The 27,280-nt window shown below is 38.4% G+C and overlaps 3 protein-coding genes and 7 long non-coding RNA genes across 24 annotated transcripts in view; 7 read left to right on the top strand and 3 right to left on the bottom strand.

Annotated features, from left to right (window-relative positions):
• The window catches only part of LOC124349671 (endocuticle structural glycoprotein SgAbd-3-like), a 192,971-nt gene that overhangs the window by 7,281 nt on the left and 158,410 nt on the right, over positions 1–27,280 (bottom strand). Inside the window, exons 1-3 of one of the 3 annotated variants that reach the window (XM_046800460.1) lie at positions 1,106–1,187; positions 921–1,036; positions 605–861 (exon numbers count right to left, since the gene is read on the bottom strand). In XM_046800460.1, coding sequence (XP_046656416.1) covers positions 606–861; positions 921–1,036; positions 1,106–1,114 — 381 coding nt within the window. In that variant the 5' untranslated portion in view covers positions 1,115–1,187 and the 3' untranslated portion in view covers position 605. Of the gene's footprint in view, positions 1–482; positions 862–920; positions 1,037–1,105; positions 1,189–27,280 lie in introns of those variants that run through there. The other 2 variants (XM_046800452.1, XM_046800469.1) reach the window with 2 other exon arrangements.
• Positions 883–1,970, top strand: LOC124350904. 2 transcript variants are annotated; one of them, XR_006921268.1, is made up of 3 exons: positions 883–1,064; positions 1,138–1,250; positions 1,391–1,543. It is a non-coding gene; the product is annotated as an uncharacterized LOC124350904 (long non-coding RNA). The 2 variants fall into 2 exon arrangements; XR_006921274.1 differs by lacking the exon at positions 1,391–1,543 and adding an exon at positions 1,555–1,970 and having other exon boundaries at positions 884–1,064.
• Positions 3,594–4,278, bottom strand: LOC124350181. 2 transcript variants are annotated; one of them, XR_006920423.1, is made up of 4 exons: positions 4,157–4,278; positions 3,986–4,088; positions 3,748–3,901; positions 3,594–3,687 (listed from the first exon to the last, which is right to left on the bottom strand). It is a non-coding gene; the product is annotated as an uncharacterized LOC124350181 (long non-coding RNA). The 2 variants fall into 2 exon arrangements; XR_006920424.1 differs by having other exon boundaries at positions 3,768–3,901.
• On the top strand, positions 4,341–5,974 carry LOC124350708. 2 transcript variants are annotated; one of them, XR_006921095.1, is made up of 6 exons: positions 4,341–4,449; positions 4,515–4,645; positions 4,749–4,853; positions 4,931–5,048; positions 5,139–5,218; positions 5,282–5,974. It is a non-coding gene; the product is annotated as an uncharacterized LOC124350708 (long non-coding RNA). The 2 variants fall into 2 exon arrangements; XR_006921096.1 differs by having other exon boundaries at positions 4,726–4,853.
• LOC124350163 lies at positions 7,365–26,116 on the bottom strand. Of its 7 annotated transcripts, none has more exons than XR_006920419.1 (9): positions 25,925–26,116; positions 25,622–25,835; positions 25,372–25,560; positions 9,012–9,116; positions 8,305–8,481; positions 8,156–8,219; positions 7,931–8,052; positions 7,718–7,842; positions 7,365–7,624 (listed from the first exon to the last, which is right to left on the bottom strand). It is a non-coding gene; the product is annotated as an uncharacterized LOC124350163 (long non-coding RNA). The 7 variants fall into 7 exon arrangements; XR_006920418.1 differs by having other exon boundaries at positions 7,931–8,047; XR_006920408.1 differs by having other exon boundaries at positions 8,309–8,481.
• LOC124346342 lies at positions 9,583–12,203 on the top strand. 2 transcript variants are annotated; one of them, XM_046798370.1, is made up of 4 exons: positions 9,583–9,857; positions 9,938–11,318; positions 11,393–11,524; positions 11,624–12,203. In XM_046798370.1, exons 2-4 carry the CDS (start codon positions 9,953–9,955, stop codon positions 11,845–11,847), a joined length of 1,722 nt encoding a protein of 573 aa, XP_046654326.1. In that variant the 5' UTR covers positions 9,583–9,857; positions 9,938–9,952; the 3' UTR covers positions 11,848–12,203. The 2 variants fall into 2 exon arrangements, with proteins under 2 accessions (XP_046654326.1, XP_046654327.1); XM_046798371.1 differs by having other exon boundaries at positions 9,583–11,318.
• LOC124351187 lies at positions 16,593–16,940 on the top strand. Its single transcript, XR_006921430.1, has 3 exons — positions 16,593–16,674; positions 16,744–16,805; positions 16,908–16,940. It is a non-coding gene; the product is annotated as an uncharacterized LOC124351187 (long non-coding RNA).
• Positions 22,590–24,223, top strand: LOC124348757. 3 transcript variants are annotated; one of them, XM_046799040.1, is made up of 5 exons: positions 22,591–23,285; positions 23,362–23,515; positions 23,588–23,766; positions 23,822–24,040; positions 24,132–24,223. In XM_046799040.1, exons 1-5 carry the CDS (start codon positions 23,061–23,063, stop codon positions 24,141–24,143), a joined length of 789 nt encoding a protein of 262 aa, XP_046654996.1. In that variant the 5' UTR covers positions 22,591–23,060; the 3' UTR covers positions 24,144–24,223. The 3 variants fall into 3 exon arrangements, with proteins under 3 accessions (XP_046655003.1, XP_046654989.1, XP_046654996.1); XM_046799047.1 differs by having other exon boundaries at positions 22,590–23,285; positions 23,857–24,223; XM_046799033.1 differs by having other exon boundaries at positions 22,590–23,285; positions 23,822–24,223.
• On the top strand, positions 24,322–25,335 carry LOC124350594. The gene is made up of 4 exons (XR_006921068.1): positions 24,322–24,501; positions 24,564–24,667; positions 24,733–24,984; positions 25,046–25,335. It is a non-coding gene; the product is annotated as an uncharacterized LOC124350594 (long non-coding RNA).
• Positions 25,962–27,169, top strand: LOC124351085. The gene is made up of 2 exons (XR_006921370.1): positions 25,962–26,046; positions 26,809–27,169. It is a non-coding gene; the product is annotated as an uncharacterized LOC124351085 (long non-coding RNA).

Below are 27,280 nucleotides of genomic sequence, written 5' to 3'. Positions count from 1 at the left end.
TCCCAATCTCAATAATCCACGATGGATTACCTCGTCGGAATCCCTCAAACGCCAGTCATACTTGTTCTTCCTTTGGGCTTTGTCAATGGATCTCACTTCCATTGGCATCATTTTTTTTCTTTTTTTTTCTTAACCTATCAAGTCCGTTACTTCCGATTACATTAATGAATTTTAATTTGGAGATCCTGAGTTTTCCCCTCTTTTCAGCCATCTTCATCAAATATTATAAATAATTGTTGTTTGGCTGGTTTCATGTCATGTGTGAAGTTGCCTAACCTTGTTCCGCATTTCTTTCGCACTCCACTGACGATGAAATTTTGCCGTTGTCCAACGTGTTACGATACGCATGTTTCAATTAAATCAACAAATTTACCGTTACAGTTAAACGAATTCGCCCTAAAGTAATTTCTGTAATATAGACCTCACCATTGCCTTTGAATTTCCAGGAACGAGATTGTACAAAATAACTTGAAATTTTAAAAGAAGAAATAACAGTTTTATTTCTCGTTTGTTTTGTCGTTGACTCAAGCCCAACTTATGTCAAAGTTCTTGGGGTATGTGAAGGTTATGTACATCCGGTTGAAAGAAAATTTTGTGCAATTATTTTACAGAACTCCGGCCGCCTTCAGATCTGCGAGGATCTTGACGACGTGTTCGGGCATGGGTGGAGGAGTGGGGAGGTGGTCGCCGGTGGCCTGGAATCCGTTTTCATCGGCCACCCAATTGACGGTGAGGACGACGCCGTCGGGAGTCGTGAACGAGTAGGAGCCCTTGGACACGGTGCCGATATCCTCCGGTTTGGGTCCAACTTGTTTCTGGCTGCCACTTTCAGACACTTTGGTCCCATCGGCAGACTCGAAACTTTTTGAAAATGTTTTTATTAGGATCAAATGATGAGAGGATTACTAATATTAACTTACTCGAATGAGTAGCTGCCGTCGGCGTTCATTTCGCTGTTGGATGACACAATTTCGATGGGCTTCTTATCTCCTTGAGGTGCGGCGAAGGCCACGGCCAAGAAAGCGACAGCGACGATCTGGCAGTGCATCAAGTCAAAATAAAAGGTTAACTTGATATTTAATCAAATAAGAGTTAACTAACTTACCAATTTCATTTTTGCTGGTTTCGGTTGTTTAGTTTCTCTTCTGAAGACAGTTGAAGGAATTGTGTGAAGAAGATTGCGATGTTGGCCACCTTTTATACCCTGCAGTTGCGGCTGAGTGAAAGTGATAGGCCAAGACCTTCCACAGGTAACATTCCCTTCTTTTTTGGGGATGGACTTCGGGTAAATATGTAAATGAGCGAAAGGGATGATGCAACAGACAGCATTTGCTGGAATTCCAAGTCTTTTGTGAATCGCAAATTTTACTATTGAGCTTAATTCGGTTAGATTTTTTCCGTAAATGGTGAATCTCAAGGTTCTTCACATTTTCTTACCAAAATGTTTCCGCGATCTGAAATATTCCGGCGTAAATTTAAATTAAGTAAATTTTTTGAAACTCCTTTTTGCACATGTACTACAACTTGTTATGGCTTAATATCTCATTTTCATAGGTTTTCCAACTGTTGGATGATGTCTGAGCTATGATTAAAATGGCCTATGGTGCTGCAGTCCAATGTGTGCTGATGGTGTTTCCTGCCTTGTCACCTGGTTAAATGATTACTGGAACAAAAAAGAATCCGTGTTGCAGATCATTATCTATTTTTGTTTATTTTTATTTTGCAAGTGATATGAGGCAAATGTTTTTTTTTTCTTGCGCTTTGTATTTTTCGCAATTTTTCTCAAAGTGTTACTTGAAATGGGGAAAGACTACTTGCTAATATAACATGGGCTCGTATGAAGTATGAATGGGGATATAGAAAGCTGATTAATGTTGTGAAAACATGGCAGGATTTTTTATTACTTTTTAAATCGAAAATGTTTTGGAAGTTAAAGAGAAAAATTTGAATTACAAATTCTCTAGTTATAATCGATTTCCAACGATTCGATATCGATTGATTTATAAATTTCATCAATATTTTAACATCCAATTACATCTTTACATATTAATAAAATAAACGACGAATAAGTACATGACATTTATAACTTTCAACAACCAAATTTGTCATTATATTAACTTTCAAACAAATTTACGAGTATGTAAAATTAGCAACGTTTTCTGATTTATAATTACAATCAATCAAGACATGGGGAGGCACTGCCTTGATTGACCAGGGAGATTACCAGGCCAGTGAAGAAGAGAGAAGAGTGCGAGGCCAGTTTTGCTAGGGAGCGATTAGTCTTAGTAGGCTTCTTAGTTAGACTCATGACCCTCAAAAGTCCCTTCGGATCATGCGCCTTCCAAGTCCCCGTTCGACCAGAGCCCTCCTCATCCTCCTGGTTATCACAGCGGGTGAGTGACCACCGGCGGGCGTTGGTTATTGGTTAGTTAAGGGAAACGGGGCCACAGAAAAGAAGGGAGCCCAGATATACAGTACCCACCAAACTATTAGGTACACCCCCCTTTTTTCAGTGCATTCTTATGGCACTACGTGTTTTTTAAAAATGCAATAACTCTTGAACCGCTTGGGCTAGATTTTTTTCCTTTTTTCCCTGAGTAGATCTAATGATGATCTACATTTTTTATACACATGAAGTCGTCGTAGGATTAACCCCCACGGCGCTACGGTATCGTTCACTTTATTAGGTACACCCCGTTTTCCCCCATATACGCCGTGTTAAATACGGCGTTTTAAAAAATTTACAAAAAATACTAAAAATCAAGCAATAATCTTTTTCTTTGTGCCAAAAGATGCACAATTCTTCACTCTATACGAATCTAAAGAATTATTTACAATAAAATCAACTCAGAGAACCCTTCCCTATACCTCAAAGTTTTCCACTTCAACATTTTAACGGCAAAATTATAACTGGCGCTGTCGCCACCAGAGGCACTGCAAGCTACGGGCTGTTGCTACCAGACGTCAACTTTCACAGAATGTAATTTGGGGTAGAATCTGATATGTTACATCACCTCCTCGGCGGGAAGAAATTGAAAGAATCAATTACACTAAATGGGAAAATTCTCTTTGTTAATGGAAGAATATCTTGCCTAAACCCCAAGGAAATGACTACAGCTTGCACTGCCTCTGGTGGCAACAGCGCCAGTTATGATTTTGCCGTAAAAATGTTGAGGGGGGTAAACTTTGGGGTATAGGGAAGGGTTCTTTTAGTTGGTTTAAATGTAAATCATTCTTTGGATTCGTATAGAGTGAAGAATTGTGCATCTTTTGGCACAAAGAAAAAGATTATTGCTTGATTTTTAGTATTTTTTGTAAATTTTTTAAAACGCCGTATTTAACACGGCGTATATGGGGGAAAACGGGGTGTACCTAATAAAGTGAACGATACCGTAGCGCCGTGGGGGTTAATCCTACGACGACTTCATGTGTATAAAAAATTTAGATCATCATTAGATCTACTCAGGGAAAAAAGGAAAAAAATCTAGCCCAAGCGGTTCAAGAGTTATTGCATTTTTAAAAAACACGTAGTGCCATAAGAATGCACTGAAAAAAGGGGGGTGTACCTAATAGTTTGGTGGGTACTGTACACTTGTAATTTATCTAAGTCTACACAAATTATCAATCTTCAGTTCCAGCAATCTCTCGTCAGTTTCCAAACAACTATAACGGTGGTGAGGGATTAACCTGAAAGGAGAGTATAATTAATAATTTTAAAACCATGATTGTAGTGACAGAAAGCAATACCTCAAATCTATCAATCTTACATTGTCTTAAATTAGAACTCAGTGGTGGTCACCATAAAATCTTGAGTAGCAGCTTTTTCTTGCTGGCGTCCTCAAAATAGATTGCAGTAAAGAATTGGATCTGGCGAAGGCACCAATATCTTGAAGATTTACAACTTGACAGCGAAAAGTTAACCATTGAAAAGTTATAAACCTTAAAGATCACAGTAATTTAAAAACATGTTGGTAAAAATAATTACCTTGCAACAGAAATTATTTAGCTTCAGAAGACATAGCTTGCATTATTGGCTGCTTTATTGGCCCCAGTTGGCAAGGTCATACAACAACTTCAGCTGACATTATCTATAAAAACATTTAGTCAAGGATGCTGTCAGAATCATTAGCTAAAGGTTGTGTTATCTTTTACTTACAAACAGTTGACTCATTATCCGATCTGCGTTGTTTAACTTTTTAATTTGTTTCTTATGAAAGTTACGACTTGTTGGACGTGAAACGTATAATGTCATATCTCTGTCTGACTGTCGAGTGCAACCAACATAAGATTCAAAACTCATTACCAGATGGCGTCACTGTCGCCCTTGTTGTTTCTGCACCGTTAAATGTGGCGAAATGGGCGAAACAAAGTGTTGCTAATTTAGTAATTTATACTTGGTTAAATCTATTGTCTGTGATTCCAAATATCAAGCTGAACTTCGCATCTTATGTAGGTTTAGTTTGCCCTAGTTTCCTTATTTTGTATATTATACCAATTTATTTCTGCAAGTCTAGATGTATGCTGTCATTCCAACAAGTTGGCTTAGTAGCGCTCAGTCACTGTTCATCATGATCCTCAGGATATCAAAAGCCTAAAACCCATGTTTGAAGCCCACACATAGTGGAATACAAATGTTCCGAGATAGGTAATTTTCTCTTTGCTGCTACCATACCAGAACAGTGAAGCATTTAAGACCATCATAATTCAGATTTTCATATAACATAGGGACTCTTGCTCATGAACCACAGGATCTTTTCGGAATCTTGCAATTTCGGTGGTTTAACCTGCAGCACCTTGTCTTTTGTTATGGCTGTTTCTACTTTTGTTTAGAAGGAAACTCAGCCGAGGGATAGGTAGAGTTTTATTTTTCATAGGTAAATCCGTGTAAATTTGTAAGTAACATAGAGTTCTTTTTCCCACTGCCACTTAGAATTTCAGTGACATGAAGAGTCTGGAATGAATAACGCACTTGCCATGTGTTTGTAAACATACCAGATCTGCTGGATGAGAATCAAATTATGCCTTAATTCATCACTCAAATGATATAGGTAAATCAACAATATCACCTGCCACCATACTGAGACTGCAAAAATGTTCATGACACTTTCTTAACCATCAAAAATTTATCTCGACACAAGGAGTTATGCTGTTGGTTGCTGTGAATGCCATTTTTACTGTTTATTTCATTATGAACATTTCAGTGTGCTTCTAAGAAAAGGTAAAGATTGATATACTTTTTTAATTTTTATATTTTCATTAATGTAACACGTTTTTTTTACAGAGCACGCAAGATCCCTCACGGACATCCTTGAGCCAATGCTGGATTTGTCCATGGCAGAAGAGGGACTTCCACCGGGTCATGGACGTTCAGGCCCCGGCGTTCAGGCCCCGGCTTTCAGGCCCACTTTCTACGTGGGCCTGAACGTCCAGCTGTTGGGCCTGAACGTCCAAAATTAAAACACACATCATTATAACAAGGCACAGTGATGTTTTTTTCAAATTTCAGTATCTTTTACCTTTTTCTTAATAGTGTTTTGTTTGGCTTTCAATTCTGCTGCTATTTTTCTTTCCATTTTGTGTGCAGTTTCCGGAAATCCCGCCGCCACGTCTCTATCTCGTCAGATCTTTCTTGTTATCTTTGCTACTGCTGAGATATTTTGTTCTGCGTCAATTGAGGGTTTGTCATTAGTTTTTTAGTTTTTTGGCTTTTTTAATCCCCAGACATTCCATTAAGGTCTTTAATGTAAAATCTTCAGACTACTTGATACTTTAAACTACTTAAAAGTTTAAACAACAACTTTTCATTCACTAAACAAAAACAAAGAACTAATGGTCGAAGGGTCATGGACGTACATATTACATACACTGTATTACTATTATTATTCTGGACGTTCAGGCCCAATCTGGACGTTCAGGCCCGGGGCCTGAAAGCCGGGGCCTGAACGCCGGGGCCTGAACGTCCTACATCCCTTCCACCAACGTTCTGCTCCAGCCTTATCTTCAAGACGTACGCTCATCCAGCTTCACTACTTCAGTGCTTCCTATGCTGCTACAAATCTTTCAACTTTTCTCGCTTCACTGGCGAGTTGGATCACTTCAGTTGCTGTGACACACCTACAGTCACTCTCCACGGGATTATGGCCAGGTACCCGACAATTGACTTATTTTCGTAGATTATCTTCTAGTAATATATTTGCGTTAAACTCTGTCTGTGTAATAATTCCAAAATCAGGCCCTTCTTGCGCGTAAAAGAAGTGTTACTAAGACAATTTTTTTCTAACGCTAGATGGCTTTTTGATACTTTTCAGCTGTCAAAACAGTCAGTTTCAGATACTTTGCACATCTCTTTAAACATTTATCGGTAGTTTTTTGTGGTAATCTTTTAGTGATAACTGACGATAACTATTTCCCCAACAAAGCTCACTTGTTAAATTTTCGATATTTGCTTTTTTTTTCTACTTCCGGTTTTACTCATTTCAGTCAGTAGTTTAGTAAATATTCATTCTACGTACAAACAAACCACATATTCGTCATCCTCGTTAAATTTGCAATAAAGTTCATTTTTTTATTTTTACGTACGCGTACTTCCGGTTTCGAAAATTTTCCTGAACTATAGTTCAGGAAAATTCTCGATTTTGGCCAAAAATTGGATTTCGTTTAAAACATATCAGATCGACCCCAAATTTCATGGGGATCACGAATATATGGTTTATTTTGACGACAGGTCAACAGTTGAGGAGCTATTGCTACTTCCGGTATACTTCCGGAAAATTTTCAAAAAACTAGCAAGTGAGCTTTGTTCTGTGTACCGTTCTCAGTATTGATAGCTGAATTTTAAGCAATTAAAATTGCGCTTTTTAAGTTTTGAGCAAAAAAAACCAGATAAATGTACCTTTATGTGTCCTGTAACTAAATAAGAATTATTTTGTCTTCATACAGGAAATGCAGAGGAGACGTTGAGAAGATGGACTCCAAAAGGTTCGGCGGTATCTCAAAAATGTCAGCGCGGATCATGATTTGTTGTTGGTAACATGTTTTTGTTTGTTAACCCGTTGCTGCCACGCCTTTGTTCCCCCTTGTCGATACGGTGATCCATTCTTGAGGCATGCATTCCATGTTCTCCCATCACCGTGTCAGCCCGGACTTGTCAGCAATGGCAAGTCCCCCTCCCCCCATTGGTCATGGATCCTTCAGACATGGCTCGTAGTGAGTAGAGAACAACCTACGGGTTGTATGGCGTGGCAGCCAACGGGTTAACTTAAGTGTATGTATATGTGTATCAGTGTATGTATGCATGCATGTTGTTTTCACAAAACTGTGGAGGAATTGTGGGTGGAGGTGGGACAATATACACAATTCTCATATCATTTATAATTTGTATATTTCATTTCTCACTTATACAGAATGTATATCATAGCACAAAATATATATTACTGTTGTTGAACTCGAGTTACTGCTGTAAAACTTCAATCTGTAACTCGATGATGTTGAATCCCCTTGTTGTTGAAGAGTAGACTCCACTCGATCTCTTCAACCATTTCAAGATGAACATTCAACTTACTACAATAAATTTTCTGACAGGAACAAATACAACAGTCCCTTTCAGATTAAGCAGTGGCCAAACCTGCAACAAAATAAAGAGGAGAATCAACAAAAAAGGAATGGACAGTTACTTTGCACATAAATAAACAAAAATCAACAATCTAAAAAGACATACATCAATGAGGTTGCCTTCCTTCAACCATTAGGGCTTGCACAGCATCAAATACAATCAGCATGCAGGACGGTGTAGTATCTTCTCTGGCAAAGATTTAACACCACAAATCACATCTATCCAAATCTCTGCAAAGTCAGTTTAGGTACGGCGAAGGCAAAAAAAAATGTGTCAAAGGAATAATGAACACTTTGTGAAGGAGCCAATGATAATTACCCTTAAGCAATCAGCCTACAAAGTTTTCAAACAATGTCAGAGATGTGGGAATGCCAATAGGGTGGGCATCAGGGCCTCTGCCTCGAAGATGTCAAAACTTGTTGAAATTTGTCAATTCTGTGCTATGTCAAAAAAAGAACAGCATTACCTCAAAATCACCATTCCTTAAAAAGAAAAAGAACTGGTATAAAATCACTATGAACTGTCTCAATTAAACCAAATTACCCTAATTAGTCCTTAATTAACCAATTGTACCGACTCCATGCCGACTCATCCTAATTGAAAGTCACTAAATGAAAAAAAGGCAATTGTTATTCACAATTGAAATATTACATCATTTGTCTACAATTTAAAAAAAAATGGAGTGAACTCACGAACCAGAAGAAACGCCACACTTTCGTTTGATGTGGTTTAACGGCACCATGAACGATACGAAAGATACTCGTAGCCATTTTTTATTTGCTTCGTGTGGTGTTGCCAAGCCGACAATAGAACTCCAAAGAGTAGTGGAGTTCTTTTCTCGTATTTTTAATAATATTGAAAAAGGAGTTCTACCGTCGCATGCAAAGAAATTTTTAAAAATTATTTAAAATATTGGGGTTCTATTATCGGTGGAGTTCTTCTGTCTTTCTCTTTTTCTGTCTTTTTCTTCTGTCTTCGGTCTTCCGTCTAAATTTTAACTGCTTTCCTAAGGTGAGTGCGCGTTCCTTTATTTTTTTAAGTCAAAATTTTATTTATTTATTTTTATTTTTTTTTCTTGTCTTGAAAAATTCCCTTTTTGAATTTTTATTTTAAAAAAAGTTAGCATTCAGTAAATCGGCAACTCCACACGATGTAAAAAAATGGCTACCGGTATCCATTTTTACGCGTGCAGTTAAATCGTTAATTTACGAAATTCAAGATTTAGCCAGATTCAGCTTTTGTAATGAGTATTAATTAATTTCTATTCTTTCTTGTTATGATTGGGATATTTTCCAAAACTGCTAGTCTGCTACTTTCGAAGCTCAGATTGGTGATATTCTATTTTTTCTAATTTACTGTTACTAACATAATGCTTTACATGTTTTAATTTGTTTCTCACCTGGGTGTTGGTGAAATTCACATTTTGGCCTACAACTGTCGATCCGGCCTCATATCAGCGAAGAGTTGGGAGAAACTCTACCGAAGTCAACTGGATTGTTTCATTCTGTAATATTACAAAAATAATAATTTAACAAAGCATGAGCGCACTCAAACAGTACGTCTAAAGACGGTTTTCACCTAGTTTCAACAAAACCTGAAAATCCATCGTATTTTCATTGAAGCGAGGGCCTCTAGTGGCAGGAACGTAAACTTGATGAAATTTTAAGTTTCAAAAAGTTGGTTTGAAATGTTGTCATTTTATTTTTTAAAAAATAATAATACTGCAATGTAAAATTTTTAAATTTTTTTCCAGATAAATGGCTTCTGTGCTTTCTGTCTCCACGTTCGAGAAGCAAGATTTCAAAGGAATTCTGCCGCGAGCCCGCGACTACCGCCGATTTTTTAAAATACACAGTAGACCCAAATTCCCTATTACGCCCACGTCTTCAAGCGGCTTCTAAATGTTGATCTACATCGTTTGTTCATCCTGTGAATTTCAGATCCCGATTTCGACCAGAATTGTCCTCGAATAAAAATAATTGATTTTCATTTTGCTCAATTTGATAAAACTCGTACCGCAATTATACCAACAGGATGCGGCCGGCGCAATCATCAGTTAACAGGATGATTGCGGTATTCCTTTGCATCGGGAAGGAAACTTTCACAATTTAAACCTAATTATTGACACCTCTATCAGGGTAGTTTCTGAATGTAAATCTTTTTGAAGACGTATACTAGCTGCATTAACTGATGAACTTAGGAAAAAGACGCTTTAGTTCTGAAATACTCACGAAAAGATTGACAAGTAAGAAACGATAAATTTTCCTCGCACAATTACACCCAATTATGTAATTTTTTTTCTATTGAAATAATTTTAAAAAATAGGTTCGCGTCTTCAAAATGAGAAATCCTTTTTCGTCGAAATGGCAAAAATCACTGATTGTTTTCCTTCCATTTTGTGTTGGAGTTTTCTGCCAATTAGATGAATCGACATCTTCTTGGGCCAAACTCCAAATTTCACCCAGTGAACTCCTTTCCATGCCCTACGGCAGTTTCCGAGTCAACATTTACGAACACGCAAACAATCACAAGGCAACAACGACAAACGCAAATGCCAAAAAATATTTTTACGCTCCCATCGCCTTGCTGGACCACCAAAGCGCCAAAAGTTTCTTCAACAACGTCACGAAACAGCCCGAGGTCCGTTTCCGCATCGAAATGTGGAACCCAAAAGTCGAGATCAAAGTCGTCAATTATTTGACTGAATTTCTCAATCAGCCAATCAAATCCAATCAGGTTCAAGTCATCCCATTGGATAAAGTGATCCTGGCCAGCACGTCACCGTCCACCACCTTCTCACTAAAATCAAATTGGCTACCGTATCAACTGGACAAGTCGCTCCAGTTTACACTTTCCTGTTTCCAACTAGAAGATTGCAACCAACTGGCGGCCGCTATGCGGACCAAACCCAAACAATTCAACGACTTTAAACTCCTTTTCAGTTTGTCTTCGCAGACGTCACAGACAAAACAGACGGTCATCCGCATCGACAGCATCGTCTCCGGACAAATGATGGCGCAACTCTTGCAGAAATTCGACGAAAACACCAAAGAAGCTCTGCTAACGGCCACTGACGAGAAGAAACTGCTAACGGAATCGATGACCAACGTATTGGTCGACACGTTCGACGACTCGGACGTCGTTTCCCAAAATTCAGAGTCGCAAATCTACAACATGTTGAAGAGTTTGCTCGTCTCTTCCAGGACCATCATCAAAGAGCAAAGCGACAAAATGTGGGACTCGGTTTTTTGGAACGACGACAATTACCGACCGGACAAGACCACGAAAACTATGAACGACATTTACAACAAATTGGACAAAGAAGACCAGAAAAAGTTGATCGACACGTTCCAAAATACCAACACATTTGAGTTCGGTGCAGGGGGTGGTGTCGTGGGCATTGGCTCGTTCGAATCGAGATTCAAAACTGAACTTTCCCGCCACGGTTCGACAACAAAGGAAGACATCAACAAACTTTTCCAGGAAAGTAAAAAGCACGGCGAATGGGATGGAGAAAAATTTGTTCCCAAACCGCTGGCCCTCAGCAGAGTCAATTTGGCGCAATTGCGGGACACGCAATCCTTCCAGGATCGCAAAGTGAGCGTCCGCTACTCGACCGCCGTCCTGTCAACTCCCATCCATTTCGTGCAAAACTCTGACCTGACAATCACGGACGCATGGCAAGATTTGAAAGACGAATTAAAAGGTTTCTATGAATATTTCTGTGTAAATTTCAATCGGTTGCCATAATTGACTAAAATGTGTTGTAATTTTACACAGAAACACAAAGCCGTTTATCAAACGCTTTGGAACTAGAAACGACAAAAAGACGTAATGTTTTCCAAACCTTGGAAAAACATTTAAACATTGTTATTAACAAAGTATCAACCGACTTGGAAAACCAATTAAGAGGTACGTTATCTTATGCTGACTAGAGTTTGAATGGAATTATCAATCGATAATTTGCCTATTTCCTAAAACTCAATTGTGATCGAAACAAATTTGTTTCAGCTTTACAGACAACAATGGCAAGGTTGGATCTGCAATATACTTGCACTAACCAATCGACAAAATATAATTTTGAAGGGCCAAGTGCAGGAGGGAATATGGTTTATCTCGATCGGCATGACGTCCGTTGCGATCACAACGAATTCATCCGCCAATTCAAACTCAAACGCGCCTCACCTTTAGTCAGATACCAATACGAGTGTTGCAGTTATAATTTACAAAAATAATCTTCCGACACTTTGCCCTTATTGGCTCAAGAGTAAGTTCAATTTAGAGTGGAGTCTATATGTACAAACCACAGAATTTCGCTTTGTTTTGTTTAAGAGAAAAACTGATTAATACATGTCAATGCCTATTTCCCAATTAGTTCAACAATTCAACATCATTTGGATAATCAATCAGTAATCAAAGTCTAGCGCCTCACGGTCGAGGGAATGTAGTGCAAGTTAATAAATTTGATTGGCATGTCGACAGGAAGCGAAAAGATTCGAAAATTAAATTCAAACAAATTCTTGTTGTCAGAGTTGTGTTGCCAGTGAAGACTGGGTTACAACTGGAGATGCCTATAGCGATGCATGTGGCCTACTTGGCTACTTGCTCAACAAACAGCCAAAAGGATTTCGACACGGAAATAACTTTACGCCGAAAATCACTCTCGCAAAAACAAAATCTCAAGCACAACAGCATTTTTGCAAAACACACTCATCTCAAAATTGACCGTCGATAAAAAATTGTAAGCGAATCGAGTCGAAATATTGATACTATTTCCGGAGTCAAGGCTTAACTGAAACGAATTTGTTCACCTGGACTAATACAGGATCATGCTTCTATACGAATTAACCCGCAGCTGAAAAAAACCATTCCGAATTTCCAAATAGACCATCAAATCAAGTGGGAACTGACGCAACAGTCGATCCGTCGAGTCAAGTCATACGAAACTTATTCAAAGAATCATTCTGAAAGCAAATAGAAAAGAAATAGCTCTTACTTGCATCTGGTGTGAGGGTCGTAAGCATCCGCACTAGCCAATGCCGCCATAAAGCTCCTCTGAGGGAAACGGAGTATTCCCCCCTGCAACTTATTGTAGCCATTTCAGTCCACTGGATCAGTTTGTGTCACTTTGTTTAAGCGGGTGCAGTTAGTCAAGGCTTTAGACAGAGAAGCAGGCTAGGGACCGCAACCCGCCGGTCGAAATTTTCACCACAATCGGCCTGCAATCGGCAAACAGAAATGGAATCAGCCGTCGACACCGCAGGCCTTCCGTCTCCATGTTTGCAGTCTAAATCGAATTCTCAACAGATGAGCAGACTATCTGAAATAATTAATAAAAAAATACCGTCAGTTTTTACTCTATATCTGTGTTCAAAGTTTTAGTAAAAAAGTAGCCAATCAGTAAATGCCTACCAACATTCATCCAATTTGTTAATGGAGATGAATGAACAATGGGATGAAATAACGGCTTCTATAGTGTCCATCCGTAAAAATGACAAACGTAAAAGAAGGAGTGGTAAAGCAAATGGTCGGCCATCATGGATTCATTTAACTGGTTATGGAATCCTGATTCTAGCGGGAATAAAGTGGGCAGAAAAAGCGCGATTAATGCACGTACAATCTCCATGTTTTAAGAGTAATAAGTCCCATTCTCAAAGCACTATTGTTCATTCACTAATTTTTTTTCTTTTAGAAGTAAATGGATTAGACATTGTTTCCAATGAATTAATTTAAATTTACGCTTATCTATTTGATAAAAAAAAAAATATTTCCGATTGTGAATAATTTGGGCAGGATAGAACCAAACCACAAACATCTGTTGCCTCGCTATTCGAAAGGAATGCAACTTATAATAAACCAAGTCGACCAAGAGACGCCGTGGGGATTTTCCAAAATTTAAAACCGCCGCATGTGAAGAAATGTCAAAGAGACGAAAGGGAAAATAGAACAATTCAGTCTTCAAATAATCAAACGTGTAAAACTACACGAGCTGATCACTCTCTTGAGTCTTGACTAAACAATTCAATTCGCAACTTGATAAAATTTTTAAAAAAAATAACCCACCAGATTTTCGGAAACTGCGAGTGATTTGTTGGTGCAATTTCAAGTTGACAATGAATTACATTTCCATTCATGAATTACACATTTCAACGAGACAGGCATTTGGGCTGCTGGGAATTTGGATTTGCTTTCAGGCACATCACATCGTTCAAACTCAGAAAATCCAAATGTTACCCGAAGCAGAGAACGACTTACAGGTAATTGAACAAGGTTCAACCTTGAAACTCACTTGCGTCAAAGAGTTAGGCGACGAAGATGATAGTGATGAAGAAGGGTCTGGCTCAACCTTGAAACTCAGTCCCAACACAAAGCTAGACGACAACGAAGATGATGAAATTTTTTGGACAAATGACGGAATCAACGAAAACAATTGGGAAGTAATTCAGCAATTTCATTCATGTTATCTGATATCATGTCATCATTTGATTTTGACTGTGTGTTTGTTTTCTGTCAATTTTAGTCAATGGTAAAACGATTCAACGAAACATCTTATCGGAATGAAACGCACCTGATCTCGACGATGACTTTGAAAAATGTCACACCCAACGACACGGGAGTATACAAATGTGAAAATAGACGAATTCGGAAACGGGAAGTAGAATTTCGATTGGTTTATGTTTTCAGTAAGCTATTTTTTTCTTCTTAATAAATTATTGGCCTTTAAGTAAATGCTACCAGATAACCTGTTATTCGCACACAGGCCACGAAAAGTCTGTTCTCATTGACATGGAATCGCCTTCTTTTACCACCGAAGTAGGAGAATCTCTCCTTATCCCTTTAAAGATCTTATCCCCCGAAATGCATCCCAGGGTCACCATTTCGGTTATCAAGAAAACAAGTAAAATAGAAGTTGTGTATGTTTCTCATTATGAATTTTTCCCGGATATGCAAACACGCAACAAGTAATAATTCCCTAATAATATTTAACATCGTCGAGTTTCAAACGTTTAAAACTGATGGAATCTTTGATCTTTCATACTTCATCGAAAAAATGCAGATGGTCATTCCATCCTGAAAAGGGACTGACGTTGATGAATCCAACCGTTTCCGACACGGCATTTTATTACGTTTCCGGCATTCTAAAGAGCAGACGAGATCTGAATAATAATAATAAAAATAACAATAGTAATCCTATTGTACACGACGTGGAAACCACAAAAATGTTGAGATTATCTTTTCCATTGCATCAAGAAAACTATGTCACCGTCATATCTTTTCCTCTAACAGTAACAGGTAATAGAATTGTAAAAATATCTGCAAGTATTTGCAATTTTAATAAGTTCTAAAAATTAGGAGTTGAACTGGAAAGAGTGGGAGCACCTGACGACCCAGTGGAAGGATCCAACGTCACTTTACTTTGTAGCATTGCCGACGCAAATTTGCATTCTCAGCCGAAATGGTTCTATTACGACAATGACCATTATCACCAACTAACCTTAATCGAATTTGGGAATGTGACATTGCAGACGTTTCCCAAAACGTTTTTGGAGCAATCAAACGCAGGTTAAACAATATTGAATCACAGGTTCTGATAAATTAGTCTATTCTACTAGCCTATATCGCACCAACAGTCTCAACTATTGAAGTAAAGACGGAAAGAATATTGGAAAATCTGGAAAATCTTCATTTCTACGTGAGCCAACTGAATCTGCATTACGTTACCTTAAAAACCCCAACAACATTCGGATGTGGGTACGGCACTGAGAACTCGACACTAAAGAGGGTCTCGTTCACCATCACAGGTTTACGACAACAGAATCCCAATTTTATTATAATAAGAATAAAAATAACGAATAAATTATAATTCAATAGAAATCAACAACGACCCAGTGTCTAATTCAATCACCCTAGAAAAAAGAATCGAGCAGAACTTAATCTGCAACCGATGGTCGCACCAAGTTCCTATTCAATGGTATAAGGTAAATCTTTTGGATATTTCTTATTTATCTCCAAGCAAATTGTCAATGAAAATGTTCCAATGTATTATACAGGGTGGCAACCGATACTCTGTCCCAGTTGACGAGACGGAAACGTCGTCCATTTTGCAATTGAAAGGCAAAGCAAAGGAAGTAGGAACCTACGAATGCCGATGGAAAAACAGCAGAGGAGAGCCAAGACACAGAAACTTCACAGTTCGCGTCAATTTCGTTGACCAAGAAGTTGATGACGACGACGAAACAAATACCATCATTCTACCGGCAACTTTAACCGGATTACTGATAGTCGGAATGGGTTTCGGAGTCAAATTTTACATAGACAAAGTAAGAGAGAATTTGATTTCATCACTTCATGCTGCACCACGAAATTAACCACTCAACGAATCAAATTAAACGAAAAAGAGAAAGGTGAAAAGACAACTTGAGAAAATGCTGAATGGAGATGCGAGTAGAATCGATCCGGACGTGCCAATCGAATATCAAACGGAATTCCTGCCATACGATAAGAAATGGGAGTTTCCTAGGCAGCGGCTCAGACTTGGTATGTTTTTCTTTAAATGTTTGAAATTTTCAGATGAGGAGACATACAGCATTAAATTAAATGTCTTAAAGGTCAAGAACTTGGATCCGGTTTTTTCGGTCGAGTTGTCAAGGCCGAGGCCGTTGACATAAAAAACTCTGATGAAACTATAACAGTGGCCGTTAAAATGATCAAATCGACGGCCGATTCTCACGACGCACTAGACGCCCTCATTAGGGAATTGAAAATTATGATTTATTTAGGACCGCACTTGAATATCGTCAATTTTATGGGCGCCTGCACACGATCCGTTGTCCAAGGTAAACAAAACGGATAGGAATTTAAAAAAAACGTGAAAACAAAAATGTAAAAAATTTTCAAAAAATTTTTGAAGATATTCTGGTCATCATCGAGTATTGCAGATTCGGCAATTTAAAATCACATTTAGTCGAACACCGGGAAAAATTCATCAACCAGTTGAACGAATTAGGTAATTTATCACCTGGAAACGAAATCGACACAATGAACCGCAATGAACTCGCAACGTAATAGATTCAAATGAGATAGGTCGTACAACAGAAACAATAATCATCGAATCGCTTACATTTGATTAGGCTACCGGTTTCAAATGATTTTACGGAAACTCCATTGACCAATATAGTAGCAGAATTTCAACGTGAGTTTACAGTTACATTTTTTCTCGCCCCAATTAATTGGGGCGAGATATTAACAAATCACTATCAATAAGAACAAAAATTCTAAATTGCGCATTATTTAGCAAACGATGTCACTGTCACTCATTTGCCCGAATCGAAACCGACCAGCAATTACGAAATGGATTCGTACGCACCGACTTTAAATCAATTAATCAAAACGAGCGATTTAATTTCATGGTCATACCAAATTGCTCGAGGCATGGAATTCTTGACCAGCAAAAAGGTGACAGTCGCAGTCAGCTACTAAAAATTTAATAAAAATGTCCCGTCCCCTGACAGGTATTGCACGGTGATTTGGCCGCCCGCAATGTCCTTTTGGCCGATCACGGAGTAGTCAAAGTGGCCGATTTCGGAATGGCCAGGCAAATGAAGGATTACCATTACCAGAAAAAAGGAGAGGTAGGCCTAATAAAATCGATTTTAACCATCAACAATTAATGACATAGTAATAATTGTATCGATTAATGATATAGGAATTTCTGCCAGTCAAATGGATGGCCATCGAATCCCTGACGGATCAAATTTATTCCAGCCAATCGGATGTCTGGTCCTACGGAATTCTCTTGTGGGAAATCTTCTCCCTCGGCAAAATCCCGTATCCAGGTGGGGGAAATGAAACAATTGAATGTTCAATTAGTTCATTTAAAATTGACCAATTCCGCGCCATTTTTCAGGAATGGAAAATGACTTTGCAAGAAGAGAAATTCAAAATGGATACCGGATGGAAAAACCGGAATATTCGCCAATTTTCTTCGGGGATATGATGAAAAGCTGTTGGCAAAAAGATCCGAAAGAGAGGCCTACTTTCCTTCAACTAGCCGAGACGATAGAAAAATACATCAATTCAAATTTCAGCGCCGATTACGTGGTCTAAATATTATCCATCAGTTCGAATAACAGCAGAAATGAAAAAAAGAACAATCGCTGTATATTTTTGTTTTGTTTTGTTTTCTCCTTCCATTTATCCATTCAAAATTATAAATAAAATGAAAAAAAAAAGAAACACAATTTACTTAGCATTAATTCATATTAGCGGAGCGGTTCCCCATCACCCCTCAACTTATTCTTTATAAAGAAACGGATTGGAAATCAAGTCAGCATTACGAGATTGATTAAACAAGCACTCGAAGCGTGAATCCAGACACAAATTGGAAGACATTGCGTTGATGATTTACCAACAACAACATATTACATTCATGAAAAAATAGGCCTACCAATTTATCTTAGATAAACTTCGGTAGGGCAATGTCATGTGACAATGTGATGTGGACAATGTGATCATCCTCGAATCAAATTCCATTAGGGAATCAACGAAAGGGAGTGGACCAATATCGGATGGGGGGGGGGGGGGGGGGGGTGGTGTCGAGTGGGTCGCACAGTCACGAAACCAAAAGCGTGTTTGTTATTCCATTACATGAAACGCTTATTATCTCCGAAGCAAAAATCGAATTTCCCTTTTTTCTGGAATGATATCGCTTAGGCCGGATACCGAACCGCAAACACATCCGTTCTCCGAGCGCTAGTGGCCAGCAATACAGTTGATACAAGAACCAAGGCATCCAAGAAACGAAAGAGAAAATTTGCAGTCACTTCAAATCAACAGAGTTGAACAGGCCAACATAAAAGGCGAAACAAGGGCAAGACATTCTTTCAAAAAGAAGAGTGAAACTCACAAGAGTGATCTAAAATTGGTACAGTTCCAAGCTGAAAATGTGTTATTCTTATACAAATCTTCATTCAACAGAACGGGCGCTGCTGCTGAGACTCTTATTTTCCTTGTTGGCCAATCAGATCGTTCAGACTAGTCAACTCGAAATGTTACCCAAAGCAGAGAACGACGAGCAGGTGATTGAACAAGGCTCAACCCTAACACTCGCTTGTATCGTCGACGAATCGAAACCCTTTATTGAAATCAAATGGACCGTTCCCCGAATCACCCAAAACAAGGAAGTAATAAGCAAATTTCATTTCTACCATCTCTTTTCATGACACCGCAGCTAATTTCTAGTCAATGGGGAAACGAATCAACGAAACGACTTCTCGGAATGAAACGCACACGATCTCGACGATGATTTTAAAAAACACCGCACCCAACGACACGGGTTTCTACAAATGCGAAGGGAAATGGTGGAACACGAAAGATCGCTACATTTATGTTTCCAGTTGGCTATTATTATTTCTCTTTCACTTTAACAGGACTTGTTGGCATTCAAATAATTAAGTTACCACATTCACTGTTATTTCGCCCACAGGTCAGAAAAAGCTCATTTTCATGGATACAAACTTAAATTCATTCTCAACCAAAGTAGGCGATGAATCGCTACGTATCCCTGTAAACAGAACCCACCCCAACGTCAGCATTTCAGTCATCATGAAAACGAGAAAACCGGGAGTCGACGCACAAAATCCATCCTACCAGGTATTTCCAATAACAACAGAAAGAAACACTCTATGGTCAATGACGCGTTGTAAGTTACATTACTAAAAACATGTAGGCTACAAATCATTTTGTTTAACAAAAAGGTAGTGGCAGCCATATCTCCACTCGAACCTTATTCCTCCCTAAACAATTCGAGATGGACATTCGACTACGAGCACGGACTGACGTTGAATCGCCCAACCATCTTCGACACGGCATTTTATTATTTTGTGGGTCACACGCTGCCCATTGTCAACGGAAAACGCGTCAATATTAAACACGACGAGGAAACTAGAGAAATGTTGAAAGCACACTTCTCACTCGATCAAGTCAACGCTGCTGACGTCATAGCTTTTTCCTTGATAGCAACAGGTAATTGAATTGTGACGATATCTTTAAGAACTTAATGATTTTTCAATTCATTTGTCCCTTCCGCGCAAAAATTTAAGATCAAAATTTCGAACTGAAACTGGAAAGAGTGGGGGCACCCGACGACCCAGTGGAAGGATCAAACGTCACTTTAATTTGTAGCAAATCCTACCACTTATTTCATAATCCAAAATGGTTCTTTTACGCCAACGACAATTACCACCAGCTGGCAATCAAAAACACATCAGAGACATTTACAGAAACATTTGTTGAACAACTAAACGCAGGTTAAACCATACAGACTTCACTTTAATATTGAAATCTGCATGCATATCAATCAATACTCGCAGATATTACGACAGAAAACAAAAGACAATGGAACGATCTTTATTTCTACAGAAGCCAACTGAATCTGCATAACGTAACCCTAAATACCCCCACAATATTCAAATGCGGGTATGACGTTGACAATAACTCGACAGTCGAAGAATCCTTCATCATTAAAGGTATATTATAATATTACACGAGTTTCTCAATAATATAAAAATAGATTCAATTTTATTTTGTAATTTTTTTTAGAAATAAACAACAACCCTGAGTCTAATTCAATTGACCTAAAGAAGGGAATCAAAACGAATTTGATCTGCAACCGATTATCGCGTTATGTTCGTGTTCTATGGCTCAGGGTAGATTCTTTCCTCATTTTTCTCAGTAGATTCAAATTGTCAATTCAAATGTTCTGTTATCTAGGATTATGAGCAATATTCTGGTGACGTCAACGAAAGTAAATCCTCGTCCATTCTACAATTACAAGGCAAAGCAAAGGAAGCGGGAATCTACGAATGTCGATGGAATAACAGCAGAGGAGAGCCAAGACACAGAAACTTCTCAGTTACTGTCGATTTCGTTGACGTTGACGAAAAAAAAAGAAATACCATCATCATTCCATTAATTTTAATCGGAATACTTGCAGTCGGAATGGGAATCGGAATCAAATTTTACCTCGAAAAGGTAAGAAATGAATCGACTTATTACTGACTAAATATACTGGGAAATTCACCATCCAACGTGTGGAATATTTTATAAGAGAAAACTGGGGAAAGAGCTAGAGAAAATTCTTAATGGAGACCCCGGCAAAATCGATCCGGATGTGCCGTTGGAATATCAAACGGAATTCCTGCCCTACGATAAGAAATGGGAATTCCCTAGGCAACGGCTCAGACTTGGTTTGCTGATTTCCAAAATTTTTATTTTTATTTAGAGATATTAAAATAACAAATAAAATAAAAAGGTCCAGAACTCGGGTCCGGATGTTTTGGTCGAGTTGTTAAAGCCGTTGCCGTGGGCATCAAAGATTCTGATCAAACTACAACCGTGGCCGTTAAAATGATCAAACCGACAGCAAGGTCTCAAGACGCATTGGACGCTCTCATAAAGGAATTAAAAATTATGATTTACTTGGGACCGCACTTGAATGTTGTCAATTTAATGGGCGCCTGTTGTGCCAAAATCACAGTTAAAGGTAAAATCAAGTGGGACGGAAATTATTGACGAAATAAAACGCAAAATGTCAATCTTTGTTCTAAATTTACAGAAGAAACTCTGATCATAATGGAGTATTGTCAATTCGGCAATTTGAAATCTTATTTAATCAAAAACCGGAATAAATTCATCGACCAATTGAACACATTAGGCGAAACGGCGCCTGGGAACAAAATCGGCTCAATCGACCGCAATGAACCCGACAAGTATAATAAATGTTAAGAGTATTAAACGGGTAGACTAATCATCATTGGAATTGTCAAAATTTTAGTAGTCAGTCTGATTCAAATGATTTAACAGAACATTCACTGTGCGGCGTAATGAAATTGACAAACGAAGATTCAGAATTCCAACGTAAGTTAATTTGTTTGATTTTCTCTCTCACCACAATGAACAAACAAACAATGTAGAAAATGTAACTGACATTTGCATTCATTATTGCGCCAGCATATAGTGTCGCTCGTCGGCCGAAATCGAAACCGACCAACAATTACGAAATGGATTCGCACGGAACTTTAAATCCAAAAATCAAAACGAGCGATTTAATTTCTTGGTCATTGCACATTGCTCGAGGGATGGAATTCTTGGCCACTAAAAAGGTGGCAGACCCAACTATTCTATTAACCTAATAATGCGATTACATTTTTTCCCGTTTCAAAACAGGTTCTGCACGGCGATTTGGCCGCCCGCAATGTCCTTTTGGCCGACCACGGAATCGTCAAAGTGGCCGATTTTGGAATGGCCAGGCAAATGAAGGATTACGAATACGAGAAAAAGGGAGAGGTAACCAAGTCGATAGGCCTAATCGTCAACAATTAATTATTACAATTAATTGTATCGATGAATGACAGGGGTTATTGCCAGTCAAGTGGATGGCCATCGAATCTCTGGCGGATAAAATTTATTCTAGCCAATCGGATGTCTGGTCCTACGGAATTCTCTTGTGGGAAATCTTTTCCCTCGGCCAAGACCCATATCCAGGTGGGACATGAATCAACTGAATTTTCTTGTAATTGACTTGCATGACTAATGCAAGTTAAACGCACTTCATTTTCCAGGAATAGAGAACGGATGGGTATTTAGAGAAATTCAAAACGGATACCGCATGGAGAAACCGGAATATTCTCCCAATTTCTTCGGGGATATGATGAAAAACTGTTGGCAAAAAGATCCGAAAGAGAGGCCGACTTTTCTTCAACTGATCGAGGTGATGGAAAATTTTACGAAATTAAATTCAAGCCTCGATTATTGCAATTCAACGGGTCCAGAGGGAGAAATCGTTCGAGAAATCTGTGATGTGGGAAAAATGGTTGAACCAACGTTGAGTTGATGAGTCAACGTATTCACAATCAAGTTAGGGGGTGGAGAGTATTAAAAACCTTTGCATCGTTGGTAATTCCCACTTATGACAGAGTCGATTAATACCAATGTTGATTTATTTGACTTTTGACGTGAACACAAATAAAATCATGCGAATGAACCTGTGAAGTCCCTAATCCTGATGAAATACATCATACAACCTGCTTTGTTACCGTAAAACTGCTTGATTGCATGAAACATCTTGGCTTTTCTTTTCTACAATGTCAAACCATAGAAAATTGTATTCCTCAACCGAATCTTTAAGCGGGATGTAAAACCACAGCCATCCGTTCTCTGCCAGTCGCCATGGATACAATTGAATGATAAACCAAGTCAATCAAGAAAGGCCGCAAGAGTTAACAAAAGTTTAAAATAGCAGGAAGTGAAGAAATGGCAAGAGACGTAACAAAATCGAGAAGAAATTTCTAGTGCACAACTGGTAATCAGACGAGTGATACCATAAAAATGAGCCAAATGTTCAAATGCTTTCTGTGATTGAACGTGCGCAAAATTCAAACTTGTGAAAATGTTTTCCGTTTCAAAGAGAATGGCGTTACTGGGACTGTTGTTTTCCATTTTGACAAATCAGATCGTTCAAACTGATAAACTCAAAATATTCCCCAAAGTAGAAAAGGGCGAACAAGTGATTGAACAAGGCTCAACCCTAACACTCACTTGCATCAAAAACTTGTCGGATAATTTAATCGAGCTGAGATGGACACTTCCCAAATTCCAAACCTCTCTTCCTGCGGTAAAATCAATAAGACAATAATCCAATAAGTTGCAACAAAGATAACTTAATGTTTTTCCACCTATAATTTTTTAAGATATTTCGACACGGACGCCTCGAAAAAATTACTTTTAAGAATGAAACGCACCTCGTCTCGACAATGACTTTAACCAACACCACTAGAGACGACACGGGTTTTTACAATTGCAGCGGAAACTGGGAACAAGAAGATCGATACGTTTACGTTTCTAGTCGGTTAATATTTTCAAAGAAACTATTAACATTCCAACTTATCGCTAACAACTTTCTATTCGCATCATAAGGTACCGAAAATCTTTCATTGATGAGAAACCAAAATTACATTTTCCCGCGTTTCAATTTAACCGCCACAACAAGAGATTCGATTTTTATCCATTTCATTATTACTCATCCCAACGTCACCATCTCAATCTTCAAGCAAACGAGAGAAATAGGCGTCCAACCACAAAAGGCATTCCGCAAGGTATTTCACAATAATTACATTAGAGAAAAGATTTGCAAATTGTTTTCTTTCAAAGATATTTGATTCCTCATCTCCAACTGTAAATTCGAGATGGTCATTCCATCCCAGAAATGGACTGGCGATAAAGAATCCAACCGTTTCCGACTCGTCAATTTATTATGTCGTTAGTTACTTGCGCTTCGTTAACGGTAAACGAGTCGACATTAAACACGACAAAACTACAAAAGAATTTCTGAGCTGGATCATCCCACCGAATGAACTCAATTATTCTTCAGTAATGCATTTTTCTTTAATTGTAGAAGGCAATACAATTGTGATGTTATCCCTCAAGAACTTTTTCTAATAATTAACGTTTACAAAATTAGGAATGGAAGTAGAGAGGGGAGCACCTGTCGATCCAGTGGAAGGATCAAACTTCACTTTGATTTGCACAACTTCCGCGTATTTTCACAACGGTCCACCTGCATGGTTCTATTACGACAACGACCGCTATTATCAAGTGACATTCAACGAAGGTTTGAAGTTGAAATTGACGTTACATTCTACTTAGCATACAAATTGAATCAATCGATGCAGATGTTCAAATAAAAACGGAAAGAGAATGGAAAGATTTAATTTTCTACAAGAGCCAACTGTACCTTACTAACGTCACCCTAAACAGCCCCTACACAACATTGAAATGTGGGTACGACACTGAAAATTCAACCGTAAAAGAAATCTCATTCGCCATTAAAGGTATTCAACACGAGTTTCTTTACAACTGCATTGCATTCAACAATACTGTTTTCATTCCATAGAAATCGACAGCGACCCAGTGTCTAATTCAATCACCCTAGAAAAAGGAATCGAAATTTTGTCCTGCAACCGATTATCGCAACATGTTCCTATTCATTGGCTCAAGGTGATTTTTTTTTTAAATTGGCTTTGGCATCTTCAAATTGTTAATTCAAGTGGTCTAACATCTAGAACGGCAACCAATACACTGGCACAGTTGACTAGACGGAAACCTGGTCAATTCTGCCACTAAGAGGAAAATCAAAGGAAGCTGGAATCTACGAATGCCAATGGAAAAACGGCAGAGGAGAGGCCAGATACAGAAACTTCAACGTCACTGTCACTTTCGTTGAAGAAGAAACAAATGCCATGATTTTGTCAGTAACTTTCATCGGATTAATTGCAGTCGGAGTGGGCATCGGAATTAAACTTTACTTCGACAAAGTAAGAAATCAATCAATTTAAACTAAAAAATTGTGCAATTGACCACCACAAAATTTTAAAGACAAAAGCGGAAAACCAAGTTGAAAAAATCCTGAATCCGGGTGAAATCGACCCGAATATTCTGATTAAAACGGAATTCCTGCCCTACGACCAAATAGGAGAATTTACGAAGAAACGGCTCAGACTCGTTTTGTTGTTCCTCGATATTTGATGCATTTAAAACAAAATAATTTGAAATTCATCTGCTGGTATTGACAGAGAACTCAGCATGTAACGCAAAAAGGATTTTGAATAACCCGTCTGTCATTTCCAAAAAGGAAGCGTCGCCATTAAAAACTAATGTGGCCCCATTCACACTAAAAGAAACGAAAAATAAATGCGACTTACCTTACAGGAAAGCAGAAACTACAGCCGAACAGCGTCGTCGATTTACTTGGTGATGTAGTAAGTCCCCTCCTTCCTCCGCCATTAAAACGTGGGTAGAGCAGACTCCTCCTAATTCCATTGGATCAATGGCGTAGACACTCACGTTGTTTCAAACCGATCCAATTCCTCTTCTCGCGTTGCTTTTAGTCACTAGAAGTAAGCAGTTGCCAGTCAATTCAACATCGGAAATTATCACAAAACGTTCACTCACTTTCCATAACTTGCCAGCAAGCAACTGGGCTCCCACGGTGGAAGTTGGTAGACTGAGTCGAATCAAGGTGAACGATTCATTCGAGGCCACACCACGTCCAGAAATTACGTCGATCGTTGAAGGGTGGACGACCTTTTTTTCCTCTTACATCACCAAAGAGGGGCGGAGAGATTAAAAAACAGTACGAAGCAACCGCAACATTTCAAGGACGAACCTAAATGGAAATCAATAAAATATCAGGTGTGAAAATCAAGTTAAGAGGAATGACTGTTACTGGCAATTGTGGTTTTAGTTTGAATTTACCAAGTTTTATTCCTTATAAATTTTCTGGAAGAAGATGCCGGTCATTTCTATGTCGCATAACGGTTTAAATTCACCTTTGGCACCAATCAAATCCAGTAAACGGACGATGAATTCACCTGAAAGTAAATGAAAAGTAGAAAAAAACATTTAATGGTGAGATTTTCAACACCCCACCCGTCATTCGAAGTTTTGGAAATACAAAAGTATTTGTTGAGAAGTAAAGAAGGGAAAAAAAAATCTCATAAGTAGAAAGATTGGAAATTGGGTGACGTGGTCAATCAATGGAGTTTTTCATCACGTTTATGAAAACGACAAAACAGTTATTCTTAAGTAATAGAAGGAAATTAATTAGGGGAGGCGGTGTAGTGTACTACGAAATTAACCACTGTCGAATGAGGCCAATGTCGCAATCTCGAATTTGAAAACAGCATATTATTTCCATTAATTGGAACAAAATGGCGGGATGCCAAACAACCCACATCCCATCACCGTTATTCGACGAGGAAATAGTCTACATTTTAATAACATGGCAATCCAGAAAAAGCTGCGAGAAATTATCAAAAGTTAAAACCGCCGGATGTGAAGAAATGGCAATGACGAGACGGTTAAAAAAAGCCAACAGGAAATTCTGGTCTGCGTCAGACAGACTTCTGAAAATGCACACTCAATATTCTACATGATTGCGCATTACAATAGTCTTTCATTTGGAAAAGCGAAATATTCAGATGCTGTCGGTGACTGAAAGTGGACGTGCAATTCCAAGTGGAAAATGAATTTCATTTCAACGCGGCGGGTGGTGCTGAGACAGTGAGACTCTTATTTTCCATGTTCAATGGCAAATCAAATCGTTCAGGCTAATGAACTTGAAATATTACCTGAAGCAGAGAACCATTTTAATTTTTCCTTTTTCCTTCCGAATCGTCGTCTGCTTTGCTAGGGACAGCGCCATCTAGTAACTATACATGAATACTTGACGTGATGGTTGCCATCTAGTAGTCATACCAAATACGCAGTTTAAAAAAAACAGCGATTCTTTTTTCTTTTATGTTTTTAAAAAACCATGAATTAATTAAAGAAATGGACCATGATTAAAGGCACATCAATATTTAAAAAAAAAAATAATAATAATCCGCAAATAGATAATAAGGTGCGGAGTGATTGACATTTTTATTCCGTAGTCTCTGTTTGACATCAGAAATAGATTTTTATTTTTTGTCAAATTAAATAAACATGTGCTATATCCTATTACATGAAGGTGAGAGGATAATCAAGTTTTCACATGATTAAACAGCTGCGACCCTTTCACCAATCATTTCTCTGACGATGCTGGTGGATTGGAGGCTGCGGCCGAGAACG

The sequence above is a fragment of the Daphnia pulicaria genome, chromosome 1 (assembly GCF_021234035.1).
Source record: "Daphnia pulicaria isolate SC F1-1A chromosome 1, SC_F0-13Bv2, whole genome shotgun sequence".
NCBI classification, from domain to species: domain Eukaryota; kingdom Metazoa; phylum Arthropoda; class Branchiopoda; order Diplostraca; family Daphniidae; genus Daphnia; species Daphnia pulicaria.
The sequence above is the reverse complement of the archived record's forward strand: the minus strand, read 5'-3'. Positions and strand labels throughout refer to the sequence as shown.